This window comes from Protopterus annectens, chromosome 11.part0 (assembly GCF_019279795.1).
Source record: "Protopterus annectens isolate FY-2018-M chromosome 11.part0, PAN1.0, whole genome shotgun sequence".
Classification (NCBI taxonomy): Eukaryota; Metazoa; Chordata; order Ceratodontiformes; family Protopteridae; genus Protopterus; species Protopterus annectens.
Window position 1 is genome coordinate 281,599,108 of NC_056745.1, and position 19,193 is coordinate 281,618,300.

Below are 19,193 nucleotides of genomic sequence, written 5' to 3' on the forward strand. Positions count from 1 at the left end.
TGGTATTTTGTAATTTAACTAGTATCGTTTTAAGGCTAACCATGCTGTTCAAACCTGGTGGTGAATCAGCAGCAAATCTCAATATCCATTCATATTCCTTAATCTCTAGTTGGTTATTAATATCACCACCCCTTAATGTAGGATATACAATGTCAATCACCCTAAACTTAAATTTATGTTCATTACCAAAAATAGATATATGTTTATATAAGGCATTCTTATCATAGCATCTCCTAATCTCCGATTTATGTTCAGTAATACGCTCCTTCAATTTACGGGTAGTCTTACCCACATAAAACAAAGGACAGGAGACACATGTAGCCAGATAGACCACAGAAGATGTAGTGCAAGAAGCTGATACTTTAAACTTAAAAACATTACCATGAGTGGGATGTATAAAAGTGTCACTATCATTACTGAGGGTATCAACACAACACATACAATTAAAACACTTAAAAGTGCCACAGTTCACTGACAGCCATTAGATATATTACTTCGTTTAATGTAAAGTCAGGTTCTATCAAACAAATTATATTCAATAATTGGGCCATTCTTATGGCCTCTGATGAGTTGAAGGCTATCCTGGGTGATAAACCACGCTTCGCATATAGAAATATGAAGACTCTTAAGACCATGTTATGTTACAAGGACTTCTGTAGATCCATGCACGTACCCTTTTCAGTGAACTGTGGCACTTTTAAGTGTTTTAATTGTATGTGTTGTGTTGATATCCTCAGTAATGATAGTGACACTTTTATACATCCCACTCATGGTAATGTTTTTAAGTTTAAAGTATCAGCTACTTGCACTACATCTTCTGTGGTCTAATCTGGCTACATGTGTCTCCTGTCCTTCGTTTTATGTGGGTAAGACTACCCGTAAATTGAAGGAGCGTATTACTGAACATAAATCGGAGATTAGGAGATGCTATGATAAGAATGCCTTATATAAACATATATCTATTTTTGGTAATGAACATAAATTTAAGTTTAGGGTGATTGACATTGTATATCCTACATTAATGGGTGGCGATATTAATAACCAACTAGAGATTAAGGAATATGAATGGATATTGAGATTTGCTGCTGATTCACCACCAGGTTTGAACAGCATGGTTAGCCTTAAACCGATACTAGTTAAATTACAAAATACCAAATTGTGATGTAATTGTTCATGAATTATGTATGTTGTATAGAATGGATTTTTATGCTCTAAAGTTTTATTATACGTTTTATATTGTTTTATATTGTATATTTTGTTTTTGTTTTTGTGCTGTCACATGATTTTTTTGGCTGCTGATCATGTGACTGATGACCTGTATTTAAAGTGTGAAATATTTGATGCTATGTTTTAGTATTGAAGAAGGGTTCTGCCCGAAAGCTTTGCTTTATAAAGTGGTTTTCTCTACCAAGTGTTAGGGATATAAACAATCCCACAGCAGTTGTCAAAAAGAGTAGGGGTCCTTCATTATATACAAATAATTACATATATGTACACATATATTCAAAAATATATTAAGATATTTACAGAAAAAAGTTATACATTCATCTGTTCAAAATTCCATATAATTTACCTATTAACTCCAACTACTCTTTCCATAACCACCACTTAATTTTCTTTAATATATTTGGAATAACCCAATTACCATTAAACAAATCTCATTCAGTCTTTAATTCCAAATGATCCAAACAATACAAATCATTTGTTTATCTAATCTTTTAACATATTCTTTATCTAAACCTTCATAAAAAGCATATTCAATCATATCCATATTTTATTGTTTATAATCTTGAAATTTGTTAAAAATTTTCTTTTCTATTAACTTTTCCCATAACTTCTGAACTCTTTTTCATTTTAAGAAAATATCATCTGTAGTCTCTAATTCCTTACAGTAAAGACATACCCATGCATCTATTTTTATAAGGCATATTTGCTTTTACTTGTAATTCATTAATTTATAAACTCCATAAAAAACCTGGCATTCCTCATTTTTCATGCACCAATCATTTTTTTTTTGCTTTATAGCTTTAATTCTTTTTACTGTCAAATTCATCTGTGGATTAACATAATAAATTTCTGTCATTCTATATGTATACCATAATCTCCTATTACTTTCCACATTTTCTATATTTAATTTCCACAATTTTATTTTTTCTTTATAACTTTGTATTTCTTCATTCCTCCATTCTCTTTCTCCTATATTCAGTCTTATTAAATCCCATTCTCTGTTATATTTTTTCTTAAACAATTTTATTACGTAATCAATTTCATCCCCATTAATCCATTTTAACATTCTGTGTAAATTTAAGGGTGCACCATAACTGCAAAATTCAATAATCCTAAACCTCCTTTATCCATATCTATATATAACACTCCTCTTTTAATTGGGTTCAACCTAGAACCCCAAATAAATCTAAACATCAATTCAATAATGTGTTTTCTTATTTCTTTAGGGATTATATATATATATATATATATATATATATATATATATATATATATATAATTGGCATGTATGCCATTCTTCCCATCCATATAGAGTTTATTAAATGTATTTTCCTATACTATAAGATAATCTGTATTTACTACATATAATACTCAACTCTCTCATTTCCTGTAAAATTTGAATCTATTGTTCCTTAACAACCTCAACGAATCCAAATCTTATTCCCAAAAGAGAATTTTTTTTTATTTCAAATTTAATTCCCCTTATCACTTCTTCTAAATCAAATCCTTTACTTTTCCTACTATTCAAAAACATTCATATACTCTGCAAATAATCACATGTTCTAATAATTGCTTGTTATATCATTTTACTAATCTTAGATACAGGAATCATATCATCTACATATGACATAACAACTGGATATTCAATAGCTTCATTTTGTATATACTTTGCCTCCCTCATATCTTTATTTATCCTTTTTACTATACAATTCATAACCTTGACAAACAAAACACTACTCCTAGCACATCCTTCCTTTAATCCTCTATTCATCTCTATTTCATTGCTTAACCAACCATTTAACAACACTTTAATTTTACTGCTCTTATACACTGACTTAATTACTTTCTGCAATTGTTTGCATAGATTATAATGTTTCAAAACTTTCCGTAACACTTCATGATCTATTGTATCAAAAGCTTTATTTATATTGCCTATTAATATTTTTCTTTTTTCTTTCTTTTCTTATATCATCTACTATTTCCCTAACAACCATTAATATTTTTTCTGACATCCTCTCCCTTTAATACCATATATATATATATATATATATATATATATATATATATATATATATATATATATATATATATATATCTTCTAACACTTTATCAGTCTTCTTTTCCAATCTTGTTTGTAAAATTTTCATAAAGATCTTAATAATCTGTATTATTCAATACAACAGGTTTCCAATTATTTCCCTCTTTTCTCCTTTTTTTCATATAAATTTCATTATACCATTATATACTCATGTATAACAAATACCAAATTTTAACCATTTCATCTAACACACACACATAAATATTTATTTTGCCATAATTCCATATTCATATACATTAAATAGCCTATTCTATCTGGATCCTCTGGAGAACCAATATTAACTTTCCTCATTAATAAGGCAAATTCCATTACAGTCATCTAATTCTCTATTTATACTTTCAGTGAACAATTAGCATTCCATTCATTTACTGTATTTAACTTTTGTTTACTCACAGTCATCTTAACAGACATCACTATAATATCCATAATTTAATTTTGTCACTTCGTCGCCATCCCTTTCTCATCTCTCATCTCCCTCATTATACCACTTTCCTCTTTAACTTTTTACTCAAATAAGGAGGAACTTCTTTTTATTTACCTTGCAAAAATATCTTTGGGCCATAGTCAATAAAGCCTACACTAAGTGTGTACAATATGTATTCAAGAAAATCCTTACCACATTTGTTGTGCTTTCTAGTCACTCAGATAGATTACACTAAGTGTACATGTAGTCTACACTTTGGTAACCTATATGAATCCCTGTCAGTATTTAAAGCTGCAAGAAAATCAGTAGGAAAACTAAAATTAGGAGAAAGAAGGTGTGAGTTATGCCTGTGTTGTCTGTTCACTCAGAATGGTGTACACGTAGTGTACACTTAGTATAGGTGTTATTGAATCCTGCCGTTTGTTTATACAATAGTCCTTTTATTTTATCTTGATTCCTTTTATACATTTCTGCTTCTTCCATATAATAAACACTTTTATTTCTCTCCAAATTCTTTAATATTTTATTTTGTAATTCCTTATATTCTTGTTTCCAATTTGTCCTAATGCATATTCCCATTAAAAATAATCTGATTTGTATTTTTCTTTAAATATCAACCACCATTCTCTCCAATTAGTGTAATAATCTCTCATAGATAAATGTTCTTTCCATAACTGAAATATATTTCTTTACCTTTTTCATTCCAATTATTCTTATTAATTCTTTAATTCCCTTTGCAGTTTTAATACACTCATTTTCCTCAGTTTCTGTCCGTGTAGCCATATGATCTAAAAATCCTGTTGTACTGTCTCCTCTATCTTAATCTTTATACTATTAGATACCAAAAAATAATTAATTTCTGAATTATTATGTACCCTCCTATACATATATGTGTTTAGATTCCATCTTTAAATCTCTAGTCTCCATCTTTAAATCCCTAGTCTCCATCTTTAAATTTCTAGTCTCCCACCAGGACACAAGTGCTCTTCAGCAATTACATTCTGCTAGCCGGTAAGCCATTAGACCTCAGGAATTTGTTTTAAAAGTGTTCAGATTTGTAAAGTAATACTTACTTTTTTCTCTTGCCTTGGTTGGCTCTGGCTCTGCCCCGCTCCGTTCGCCCTCGCTAACGCTTGGGGTCTCTCTGCTCCCCTGCCCTGCCCCCTATTCCCTCCAGCCTCCACTACCTCTACATTTATAGTAATCATAGCCACACCCACAGCTCACCCTCACATCACCTCCACCAATCACAGCTCCTCAAGTCATATCACATTAAACCACACCAACTTGCTCCACACAAAATACTCCCAATCACTCTCATTCCCACTAGGCATTTTTTGCATCACCCACACTACTTCCCCATCCACATATAGTGCAACCCTATAATTCCTATTCAGACCCCCACCTAGAAACAACATAAACTTTATAACCATGACTATCACACAACTAAATCTAGTCTGTCTTCTCATAATTCTTTACAACACCACAAGTTATCACTCTAGCAATATCCCTAAACTTAGTAGCACAACACTGTATTATGCACTCTCATACACAGACACCACACATTATAATAATATCTGCCCGCACTTATTCAAGAACTACATAACGGACCAATTCAGAACTAAACACATATGCTCTCATTCCTACTCCAAAAAACACAATACTTTCTCACACTCCTCACCAAACTCCAACATCTGTATAACCATTTTAACTCCAGGCTCACCATAAGTGGGGATATCCACCCCAACCCAGGCCCAAATCCATCCTGTCCAACACAAACTGCTCCAACACAAATGTCAGAACATAACACCCCACTTTCTTCATCCCTGGGCAAATCAACAACAGCAGCAAAACCAACCATCTTTTAATGCTAAATATTAATATTAGAAGTATCAAAATAAAATACCTGAACTCCAGGCCACAATAGCACACTACTCCCCAGACATAGTTGCTTTAACAGAAACCTGGCTAAATAAAACATAGCTAACTCAGAAGTTCCTCCTACCGGCTACAATATCATTAGACAAGACAGACCACTTCGTAAAGGGGGTGGAGCTGCCTTACTCTACAAGTCCAACTTAACTGTCCATCAATTACCAAACTCCTACCCTCCCCAATAATTGGGACATACTTATCTCACAACTTCAACTTCACCCTAAAAGGTCATCACCACAATTGTGATCTATATTCCACCTGGTAATACACCTGCTAGCCTTGAAGACTTCTTATCCTGGTGTTCTTCCACATACTCACAAGAAACCCTTATTCTGGGCGCCTTCAACCTAGATTGGTTCACCTGTATATCAGAACCACCAAGTAATCTAATAAATCTCCATGGCTACCAGCAGCTAGTCCAAATTCCAACTAGGTGTGATAAAAAATCTAAAAGGGAATCCATCCTTGACTGGCTCCTAACTAGCAACCCCACATTGTACCCTCACACAGGCAGTCTCCCAGACACCTTAAGTGACCACAACATAATATACTTTATACGTAGTAGAACAAGCATATGCAAAACCACTAACTATATATCCACTAGAAACACAAAAAAATTCTCTCCTGAGGTCCTCAACACTTTACTGTGTAACTGTGACTGGACCCCCCTAAAAACCCTCCCACTTGACCAGGCTGTAGCATATTTCAACAAAACATTTCTACAACACCTAGACACTGTCGCTCCATTGCGCAAATCAAGGTTAGAACCTCTACAAACCTCTGGCTCAGTAAAGAAACCAAACAAATCCTCAAGTCCAGAGACACTGCCTGGCGTTACTATCAAAAAAACAAAGAAACACAAAGCCTAACTAAGTACCAAGAACTGCGCAACCATGCAAAAAAATGCCTTAGGCTGGACAAAAAATCCTACTACACAACCTTACAAACTAAATACCAACACAACCCGCAAAAAGTTTGGAAAAATGTAAACCAGCTACTAAAATCCACCCAAAAGGATACCCCCAAATCAACCACCCCTGACACTAAAGTTCCCATCGAAACACAATTCAACTCCCACTTTGTGAACTCAATTCTATCCTTAGTATCACACGACAATTCCTTTCTCACTATCCCCCCCAACACAAATTACACTAATACAAGCTTTACCCTCAAAACAGTTTCCACCACTTCAATCAAAAGCATGCTCTCCAAACTAAAAACCTCATCAACAGCAGCTGACCTACTCCCCAGCTATTTCTTGAAACTTACAGCAGATGCTATTGCTATCCCAGTCTCCACTCTCATAAACAGATCAGTTGTTGAAAACTATGTGCCCAAACTCTGGAAAATATCCTATGTTACACCCATACATAAAGGCGGGACCTCCACTGAACTTAATAACTACAGACCCATTGCTTTACTCTCCCCCCTGGCCAAAATCCTAGAAAAATGCATCCATACCCAGATGCTAAACTATCTCCTAGACTGCAACATCCTGTCACCTACTCAGCATGGTTTCAGACCTGCCCATAGTACCACTACAGCTCTCCTCTGCTTCACAGACACAGTAAACCATCTCAAAAATGAAGGCCTGCAAGTGTCAACTCTTTTTCTGGATATGTCCAAAGCATTTGACACAGTCTCACACCAAATCCTGCTAAACAAACTAAACCAATATCATCTATATAATTCCACTCTTACCTGGTTCCAAAGCTACTTAACTGACAGATACCAAGCTGTGAAATGGGAAAATTCTCTCTCTCCTCAGCTGCCCATAACTATAGGAGTCCCACAGGGTTCTATCTTAGGACCACTACTATTCACAATCTTCACAAATGACCTCCACACCTCCACACAGCATGCATCTATAATTCAGTATGCAGATGACACTACCTTAATCTGTGCTGCACAAAACATTCCCACCCTCCTGCAAACAACTCAACTAGCATTCTCTGACGTTGAAAACTACCTTACCAAAGCCCAATTTATCCTCAATCCAAAGAAAACTCAGCTTATGATTATAACCAGTTCTAACAAAAACACTAACAGTCAATTCACTATCTACTCCACAAATGCTACTCCAATTGCTCCAGTGGCACAGGCTAAGCTATTGGGAATAACCATAGACTCCCACCTAAAATTTGATAGTCATCTGAACTTAACTGTTAAAAATGTACATGCCAAACTGGGGTCACTCTACCGTATCAAACCATTTCTTACCAACAACACAAGATCAGCCATTGCTCGCTCCCAACTTCTATCCACCCTACTCTATGCATCTCCCATTCTGACTAATCTCAACAAAACTGAACTAAGCAAAATGGAAGCTTGCTATAACAGAATTGCCCACTTTGCTGCAAATTGCTCATATAGAACTCATCACTGTACTGCTTTGAGACAGCTCCACTGGCTTGAACTTCCCAACCTCCTAACCTACAATCAGCTCTGCCTCTGTCATTCTATCTATTACCTCCCCAATAAGTGTCCTGCCCTCAAAAACCTAGTACAACATCACTCAGCCAAAAGGCCTCTTAGATCATCAAGCAAACTACTACTAGAAGTCACCAACAGCTACAATAGCTTTGGAGATGCACTATATAGTAGTTTGGTGGCTACAAAATGGAACTCTGTCCCTACTAGCATTCAAAACACATCATCCAAAGCCTCCTTTAAAGACTTCATCAGGCAACATCTCAAGCAAAGTTGGCAGTGCCATGATTGCTCCCCAGGCTAGTGAAAGCGGATAAGATATACATACTAAATCTAGAGCAATTGATAATAGTTTTTCAATCTTACTCACAAACACTGGCTAATCTACAATGTATGTACTGTACCTGTGTACTATGTATGTATTCTACCTACGTTCCAAAGTTCAGCTGTACACCACAAATCTATTACTTACCTTTATTTTTAAAATTAATATTTTTTTGATTGTTCTCTCCACTGTAACTGTTTGTGCCGCATACCACTGTAAAAACATGTCTCTTGTAATTTGTGTGTATACTGATCATGTCAAAATAACTAAATGTGTCTGTAATTTTTCTTTCTGGAGCTTTTCTCCCCAGGCATCTGCTGAAAAAGGGCCTTTTCAGCTCAGTCAGACACCCCCGGTTAACAAATGTAAAATAAAATAAATAAATAACCTTAAACCACCACGGCTCACAATTTCTTTCATTATTCTTTTCTGTTCTGTGTTTCCATTTTTTTTTCTTTCAAATCGTAGTTAAAGTCTCCTGGCATTATAATAGCCATATTAATTATTATGTAATCAAATCTCTCTTTAAATAACTTTTCTCTTTCTTTATAAGACATGTGCATATATTTCTATAATCCTATAAACTTTCTTCTCCCATCTAAAGTCTGCTACAGTAAATCTTCTTAATTGAAGTAAATTGAAGTAAAATCTACTATAGAACTACCTATATTATATACTATCACAATGCCTAAACAGGTTTCTTCTCCCAAATTCCAAATTATACCCCCTCTCCATAAATTCTATGTCTGTAATATTTCATCTTTTGTTAAACATCTAACATTGTCTAAAATAATATATACCTTACAATTGTACCCCATTCCAGAACACCTATTATTTTGACCAAACTTTTAATACTATTTACATTAATTAACAATATCCCAAGATTATTTGCTTCTGTTCTCCTTAATCTAAGTGAATTTTTTATAACTTTATCCATTTCCCTTTTTAACTTTTATACCTAAATCTTGTATCTTCCTTTTCCTATCTTTCACCCTTTTCCCAGTAGAATTATTTTTCTTAGTTACTTTCAGATCAATTTCTCTATTTTCCCTAACATCCAATTCCAGTTCAACTTCGTCCTGTTTTGTTTCTATATCTTGTATTTCCTCTAAAACTATCATTACACATCTATTTTGAATTTTATCTTGTGATTTTAATTTCCTACTTTCTTCTTTGTTTTGTTTTCTTCTTTTTTTTGTTCCTTATCACCCTCTTTCCTTAAACGTTCTGTCTGTTCAAATTTATTACTTTCACATTTTCTAGCATCATGACCATAATCCCCATGTGTACAACACTTCTTTTTGTCACAGTTACCCAAAAAATTACCTTTCTTTCCACAAAAGAAACATGTTTTTGGTTGCCCCAATATCAAACAACAACTCTGTTCCCTTGTGCATGCTGGGAATATGAACAATTCAATCATTTTCTATTTTCAAAATGACATTGCAGTCCCAAGCCCCAATCCATAAACCCCTATTATCAAATACTTTTACAATGCTTTTTTATTTATGAGCAAAAATGTTTTAATAAATGTCCTTTAACAGTTTCTTTATCAGTCTCTGTATGAAACTGTAAAGTCTTAACAGTATATTTATTCGAAGGAAAAACATCTTTTTTTCTTTTCAAACCTTTCCAGAAAAGTCTCTAATCACATAGCCATTTTGAAACAAATGTCATAATAAGACTCATTCTTGATCAAAATATATGCTGTTACCTCTCAAAGTTTTGTACTCAGAGGTACAACAACTGTATCCCATATCTCATACCTGTTCAGTGATTTCTCTTCTTTGCCATGTATACACATCACATATTTCTGCTTTTTCATTGTTTCAGTTTTCTTATTTTTTTTCTACTGCACCTTTCCTTACTACATGCAGAAATGAAATCCTCTTAATGTCTCTCTCCTCTTCCTCCTGAATCCTTTCCATTGCTTCACCCCAAGATAAATCATTTCTACTCTCCAGCTCCCCTCTCATCTATTAATTTTTCCAATACATCATCTTGTCACCCTCCCGATTGGAGGGTTATAACTACAATTTCTTCTTGCTCCTTCACTTTTGTTAAATTGAACAAATCTGCTTGAAACAACTCTTCAAAATCAAGCATAACATCCTCCAGTTGCTTCTCCACATGTTTCAGTGAACTGGCATTTGCCTCAGTTCTGAATACACTCCTCCATCTTTGCATCATTCTCCCAGTTGCCACTGCACTGGGAACAGAATGTCCATATGTTCACTGTGTTGGCCGCACAGACCACAAGCATGGTAATGAGTAGGGAATGTCCTCTGATGCCCTAGCTAAATTTCCCCTTGTAAGTTGGGTCTCCCTTAAAAATAGGCCACTGGCCTATTGGGACTTACTTGGTTAACAAAGCATAAATAAATAAATAAATTTGCACATTTTCAGACTGTGACCTACTGAGACAAGGTAGCCTAGCATTATGTATCATGTCTTGTTGTAGATAACTCATTGGAGCGCTTCATTCATGTTTCTCTGCTTTCTGCATTTTGGTGAAGGCTGTAGTCCATGAATGATTGCCTCATTATGTATGTTACTGTAGCCTAACCTGCTCATGATAATGTTAGGAGTTCAAGAAAGGTCCCTGTCAGCAATGCATAGTACTGAACAAAGGTGCATATGCCAAATTTTGGCACAGTTCTGTGCCTCCAGAATATCTTCAGTGGCTAACTCCTATAAAGACCACAAGTTAGGTGACAATGGGAGTATCAGTTTTCTTGTTCAACCTTTTATCATACTTTCATGGATGTATGTCTCCGCATGTAATGAATATTGGTCAGCTGCTATGGGAGATGTTCTTGAATAGAGTGATAGAAAGGTAGTGGGGATGTGCTGTGTAGGTAGGAATGTCAATGCTAACAGGATCTTCATTTCAGTCTGGAGGTTTAAGTACATGGCAAATTTCAGCCTGATCACACACTGCTGGAGCCTTCTGCACATTATCAGTAGCCTTTCACCTTAGTGTCTGGGAATCCCTGGCTGAGTGCATTAATAGCAACCCTTTCCTTGTTGAAGAATTAAATCCTGTGGGCGCTGCTGTAGCTGCATATCATGTGCTATGCTTACAGTCTCATCAGTGAAGAAACAGTCATTGTCACAGTAGGACTCCCCAACTTCCCATGCCATAATAATATGCAGCAGAAGGGCAATAGTGTGCATTTTAGTAACCCCCAACATACCATGAATATTGTGCACTTGGTAGAATATGGTAGTTCTACTGGTGGATATATCATTGCTTCTATGTTCAGCCATCAAATTATAATGAAAATTTCAGTGAATAGATAATCAGTGAAAATTAAACACTGAACGTGGAAATTATCAACAAGTTTATCTTCGAAAATAATACCATCAAATGGCTATAATTGGCCAACACTGCAAATGGCCTTCATAAAAACACCTTTTCAACCAAGCTGGGGGGCTCTGCCCCCACACCCCCCTAATTCTATATACCGACTCTGAGATCGCACTACAGTGCGGAATAGTGCAAATTTATAAAAGGGGTTGTTTAGCTTACCTTACGTGTCATGGTACTTCCTTGGTTGTTGGCCAGCTATGGCCATTCAGTGGTATGATTTTCAAAGTTAAGCTTCTTTGGTAATTTTCACGTTCAGTGTCTAAGGTTCAATGATTAGCCATTTGCTGAAATTTTAATTTGATGGCTGAACATAGTCCCTGTCTCATCCATGAATCAGTAGGGTTAGGCATTAAGTGGTACCTTAGCAAAATTGCAAGCCCCTCCAAACTTTGTGAATATTAATGCCTATGTGGAATTGTTCATGGAAATCCTGTATAATCATATTAACAGCTGCAGAGAGATAGCTGTACCCACCTATAACAAGTGTAGGACTAACTCAAAAAAGCAACAGCCCTAGTGGAATCCAAACATCAATAGGTTGTACAACAAAAGGAAGAAAATCATTGCAAACTTAGGAGGTGCAATGATTGGCAAGGTAAAATCTCCCTTGTCAATTTAAACAAGCAACTCAAGAGGCCTGTCAAGTCTACCAAAGTCAAATTTGAGGTACAAATAACATCCCATGGATGATAATGAAGTTTCCTCCACTATGTCCGCAGCCTGAAAGGCAAAACACAAAAATGTCTTGAATTAACTATAAACAGAGCTACCTGTACTGAGTTGGAACATATAGCACATCCACTGGCTGGCAAATTTAGCTCTGATTTTACCCCCCCCAGACATCCTTCATGAAATATCCACAGCCATAACTCCCCCTACTATCACTCAAAACACTTCCAAGGTGAAGAACACTGCATAGGTGGGCCTGATAATATCCCAGGATGTCTCCTTAATAGCATGAAACATGAACTACCAGGGCCTCTAGAATCACTATTTAACCAAGCCTCCAAACAGCCTTTGTATCAAATGAATGGAGGACTGCAGTAGTTAACTCAGAGTAAATGGCTGGACCATCCATGGACCTGGCAACTGTCGCTCCATAAGACTGACTTATTTAATATGTAAAGCCATGGAAATAATAATCATAGATATGTTAAATTATGACATGGGAAACCTATACACACTAGATCCAACTCAGTTTGGTTTTGTCAAGGGGAAGTCATGCCTACTGAACATGGTGGACTTCTATAAGAAAGTCAGCAAAGCAATGGATGATAGCAAGATGGTGCACACTGCCTACCTCAGCCTGGCCAAAGCATTAAACACAATACCCACTTGTGCATTGTAAACAATCTCACTGAATTAGGTATTAACCCCTGTATCACCTGCTAGATAGCCAAATGGCTCATAGACAGGACTCAAGATGTTAATGTAGGGGAGTCTACCTCCACAAAAAGGCTGGTCACTAGTGGAGTGCCTCAGGGCTCAGTGCTGGGGCCACTCCTATTTGGCATTTACTTCTCTGAAGTCAAGTCTAATGTCAAAAGCCTCTGGCTAACCAAGTTCACAGACTATTGCAAATTAGGTGTAGTCATTGAATCCACCCATGGCAAAATACCCTCCAGGAAGGCCTGGAGTCGTGGACTTAAAACTCAATACCAAGAAGAGCATAATAGTTTCTTTTAGTAAGACAGCTACCCCAGAAAATTACTGCATTGATGATACTCCCCTAAGAGTAGATCCAGTAGTCAGGGATTTGGAAATGCATGTAGACAGTGACTTGGCCTTGAACATTATGTGCCTTCAGTAATAAGAAAGTCATTCTATGCTACACAACGTATAAGCAATAGTATGGTATCCATGTCCAAAGATGTCATTATTCCATTGTACTCTGCCCTCATAAGACCAATCATTGAGTACAGTGCCCCCTTTGGCATGTACCTGACCAGGCACATGCAACACTTGGAGTATTCACAGAGGTTCCTCACAAAAAGAAAACATGGTTTAGTAAATAGGTTCTGTGCAGACCACCTGAAAACCTTGTCCTTATACTCAGTCTCCTATAGACTGCTGAGATGATCTATGCCTGTCCTGCAAAGCATCCTCTGATCCAGCCATAATGGACCTATTGCATATCTGCAAAACAAATGACATCAAAAATATCTGAATTTTGCCTGCCACATAAACAGGAAATTCTGAAGGGACAGGTATGTGTCTCAGAGGCTACCCCTTCTCTGTAACAGGCTTCATATCCATGTAAAGCTAGCATCATGACCATAACCCCCACGTGTACAGCACTTCTTTTAGTCACAGTTACCTAACAATGACCTTCCTTTCCACAAAAGAAACATATTTTTTGGTTGCCCCAATATCAAACAGCAGCTCTGTTCCCTTGTTGCACTTTTTCATGTAGAACTTATACCAGTGGATGGGGAATTGTACATTTAGCCTGAGTCTGGCACCTATGTCTGTATTAGGGAGAGGAAGCTTGTAAATGCTGGACCACTCATGCCCAGGTTTATAAGTCTATGTGACCAATACCTTTGTAATATTTCTGGAAAGCATGTCTAGGCTTAAAAGGACCCTTTATGGTAGTTAGCCTATCATTCTCCTATGATACTGTGATCCTATATGCTTTTTTAGTACAGGCAAGTCTCTTTTGGATGCATGTAGCCTTTTTCACAATGTCAGCATGGCCTTTCTTCACTCTTTTAGGCAGTTCCTCTGTGTGAGTCTTGGTTTACACTGGTGGATCCTATAAAAGAAGATATATATGCTTGAATATGGACTTTGTGACCATCCCCCCTTATTTCTGTCTTCTCTCACGCTGTTGCCTGAACTGCTTGTCAAACTCTGGTCATCTGGGTCGCAGTTAAGGCTTTATTCCTCTGCACTACCACAACTAGTAGTAAACAGATCTATGTTTGATTCTCTGTGTTTTAAGGATGTTTCCAGTTTGGGCCTTTGCATTTGCACTAACAGACATTGCCAACTGTCATTCTGGATTCGACTAGAGAACCATTAATTACAGATCAATAAGGAAACTTCTGAAAAATCAAAGTATAAAAATAATGAAAACTGCCGTATTTATCAGAATGTAGTGTAGCCTATAAAGATTTATATTACCTTTGGCATGTTACAGCACTTTAACATCAGGTATTTACTACATAATTCATCTTTACAATCTGCACATGATTACTGCCATTTTCAGGTCCTGCTTCATTGTACAGTTTTTGTTTGCAGCCCAGAAATACTTTCATCCTTCGACAAAATGTTATACTTAGGTCCCATGTGCTTGAGTTGGTGGTAGCTAAGGTGGATGGAAGAGATTATATGGCACCTATTGCAAAGGGTAGCCAAATTTCACAAAGAAGTATAAATACCACCTCAGGTTTCCCCTGAAAAGAGGCCAATAGCCTAATGGACTAACCCGGTCAAGAAATTATAAATAAAATAAATAAATTTGTGGTCACTGAGCAAAATTGTGTGAATAGAAGCTAAACATGTTTGACTTTGTAGCTCTCCATGAAGAAAGCCAGTAAGAGATTATGCTGGAAACCTGTTATGATAATGAATAAAGTTATAAAGGGGGCTTTCAGTCTGTGAACATGACCTCATAATTCTGAATGCTTTCAAGGCTTTGGTATCAGATTTTAAACACATATATTTAGTGTATTAAAAAAAAAAAAAAAAAAAAAGGTTGGAAGCTAGCCATACATTTTTGTTTTGTTCATGCATTTTGAGAGGTGACATTCACCCAATTCTAAGCACGGTGAAAAACAACAATAAAAGTTAGTTAACTATCTGTTTTTGTGCTTCTAGTCCCTGGGGCTCATGTTAATGCACAAAAATATAGGAAAAGGAGTGAGTAACATATGGAGGAAATTAGCAAACAATATTCAGTATTTTTTAAAGAATTTTTCTGGTCAATTTTTCCAGAGTTACAGCACTGGAAGCAGGTCGACTTTAGGCACCCCCAACTGATTCTCTGTGGTGAGACAGAAAACTATTTTAGTAAATGCAAGCTAGCAGTTTTCCACTGAATGTCTTCCATGCATGCCTTTCCCTTATTTAAAGGAAGTATGGGAAACAATTTTTTGCTCTGATGTTAAAACTGCCCAATGACTTACCTTTAACCTCTAGTTTGCATTCAACTTCTGTTGACCCAAGATCATTTTCTGCTTTACAGGAATATATCCCACCATCGTATGGGCTAGGTTTGCGAATTTCCAGTGTGCAGACTCCCTGACTGTTGAATGTTCTGTATCTTGGGTCATCTGTTATAAGTACTCTGTTCTTGAACCAGTATATTTTGGGCTGTATTAAAACAAAAGCATTACACTCTTGTTTTATGGATTACCAATTACAACAGTGACTGCAATTTAAGAATGTTGTTTCACATAATAATTGTGTTTCATCATTTGAAAGTCCATTATGAATTAAAATGTAATGCAATAATAATATACATACAAACAGAAGTAAATAAGTAAATACATTCTGACGTTTAGGCATACTGGGAAGCCTCATATAGCTATAATAGAAAACTGTGACATAGAAGGACTGACCATTCACTGATTCAACAAGGTTGATGACCACCTTTTTTAGAAATGGAGTAATGCAGCATTTCAGTAACAAAAGCTTGGTTGCTTTCTTTTCATCTGTTATTTTAAGCAATGCATACTAAGTTGGATTAACAAAGAAAAAGGGTGTTTACTTAATGGTAGGAGAGAGGAGTGACTCTCTGTTATAGTAAACCTGGGGTCCCAGTATACTCTTGATAAAAGTAAATATATTTTTTAGAAAAAAAATGTGATTTTCCAGCAACTGTTTGACTATTATTAAATACAACTGCTATTCGAACCAGAAAGTAAGGTAATGGTTGGGAGCAGGATAGCAAAAGAATGCAATAGCTATCCAACAAAGAGAGGGTCATAAGAAGGACAACCTTCTTCAATTATGGTTTAGTTAAGCACCCAAAGATTTTTTTTATTCTGGTACCATTTTTTCAACAAATCTAAGTAGGCAAGGTCAGCCTTACATATGTACAAGGCATTCTAGAATTTCTCCTGTTCTTTTGAGCCTTCATTTCAATGTACAGACTGGTCTCTTGAGTATAAAAACAAATACTTTTTCAAGATATTGCTTTATTCCACTCTTTGTGCTTCATTTTATGTATCTTCTTTTTAATGATTCTACCCTGTTACAAATTATATTACTTGGTGGGTCGGGGAGGGTTTATAAACATCTGGTAATAGAATAAAGGAATCTGTATTCCTTGATGATGTTTGAACTAGAACACAGATCTCTGAGAACTTATGAACTCTGATAATTCTTTTGAGGGACACAAACATTTCTGTCATATACCATCTTTCTCTTCTTTTTGGGTATTTGTATTAAATGACTTTAGTCTGTCTTCCTGTGACTTTTGATAACATTTTTAAGTAATTTTTTTTTGCTGTCCTTTGGACAGACTTCACACTTTCAGTATCTTTACAGAGATGGTGGCAGAACTATCTGTAATCTTCCCAATGGCTACTCACAAAATGTTTGTGCAGAGATGTAACAGCTTCTTTTTCCTAATTTTGATAGTTGTTCTTGGAACATCCTGATGCCCTAATTCTACAAAATATCATTCCCGGGTGTGTTTGCTTTTGTTGTTATCTCATCTTCTCCCTAACAATATATCCTTCTCCAGATTTTGTGACATTGAATATTCACAAGTTCATAGGTGCTTACTAGGCTAATGACCATAAGGGCCTTTTTAAGCCTAGCCATGCATCCCAAATCTCTGACTAGTTCTGGCCCCCTTGATAAGTATAAGCAGGGGCTTGAGCTATTAAACATTTACAAGCAGGGACCTAGGAGATGAACCATTTACAGGCTTCCTGTGTCCATTAGAAACATAGGTGCCAAATCAGTCATACATTTCCTGTTCCCCATCCAATTTTCCAAGTTACATGAGTTGGGTTAGGGAAAAACTCTGTTTCATATGGATGGGGAGCCTGTTCCAAAGAAGGGGTAGTCTCTGGGATACATACCTGTCTCTCCAGCAGGCATATTTATATCACAGGCAAGGTTTAAGTCTTTAGAATGGATAATTCTGGTGTCATTTGTTTTGTGGATAAGGAGGTCAATCAGGGTGGGGTCTGACAATGCCTTGTATGCCAGGCATAGATCTCCCCTCAACAGCCTGTAGGAGACATAATACAGGGATAGGACCTTAAGCTGGTTTGCATAGGACATTTTCCATATATGCTGTATTCTTTTAGTAAGGAACCTCTGTGGGCATTCCAATTGTTGGATATGCTTGGTTAGGTAGATACCAAAAGGGGCACTGTACTCAATGATAGGTCTGATGAATGCCAAATATAGTGGAACAGTGACTTCCTTGAACCTTGATGCCATACCTTTGTTTAGCAGCTGCACAACATAGAATAATTTACTCACTACTGTAGACATGTGAAGGTCAAAGGCTAGATTATGGTCTATGTGTGTCCCCAAGTCCCTCACTACTGGGTCAACTTTTAGGGGTGTGTTGTCAATATGATAGTTACTGGGGGTGGATGGCTTCCTGAAGGATACTATTATGCATTTCTTGGCATTTAGTTTTAGTCCATGGCTCTGGTACCAGGTGATTGTCTGTATCATCCCTTCATGGAGAACATCAGTGTCCCTGGCTAATTGAGTGACACTTCCTAAAATCATCTCCAAATTTAATTAGCCAGAGGACATTCATGGCTCTGGCACCAGGTGATTGTCTGTATCATCCCTTCATGGAGAACATCAGTGTCCCTGGCTAATTGAATGACAGCTCCTAAAATCATCTGCAAATTTAATTAGCCAGAGGACACTGACATTGGCCTTGACTTCAGAGAAGTAAATGCAAAAAAGGATCGGTCCCAGGACTGATCTCTGAGGGACTCCGCTTGTGACTGGCCTCTTTATAGAGGTGGACTCCCCATTTCTAACTTCCTGGACCCTTTCTGTGAGCAAGCTGGCTATCCACCAGATGACAGAATGCTTTGTACCTAACCTCTTAAGTTTGTGAACAATGCCCAAGTGGGGGATTGTGTCAAATGCCTTGACCAGATCAAGGTAGGTAGTATGAACCACTTTGCACTCATTCATTGTTTTGGTGACCTTCTCAAAGAAGTCCACCAGGTTGCGTAGGCAAGACTTGCCCTTGATGAAACCAAATTGGGTTGGGTCCAGTGTCTGGAGGTTCCTATGTCATTATTGATCATTTCCATGATAATGAATTCCATGGCTTTTCATATCAGACTAGTGAGACTTATGGTTGCATAGTTTCCAGGGTCTGTAGTTGGCCCACCTTTGTGCAGATGGATGGCTGTTGCTGTTCTCCATTCATGAGGCATGAAAT

The 19,193-nt window shown here is 36.6% G+C and overlaps 1 protein-coding gene across 17 annotated transcripts in view; it reads right to left on the reverse strand.

Moving 5' to 3' along the window:
- MYBPC1 (myosin binding protein C1) overlaps positions 1–19,193 on the reverse strand; it is a 378,023-nt gene that overhangs the window by 20,467 nt on the left and 338,363 nt on the right. For all 17 annotated transcript variants that reach the window (XM_044087757.1, XM_044087759.1, XM_044087760.1 and 14 more), the window contains one exon: positions 15,943–16,129. In XM_044087757.1, the coding sequence (XP_043943692.1) occupies positions 15,943–16,129 (187 nt within the window). The remainder of the gene's footprint in view (positions 1–15,942; positions 16,130–19,193) is intronic.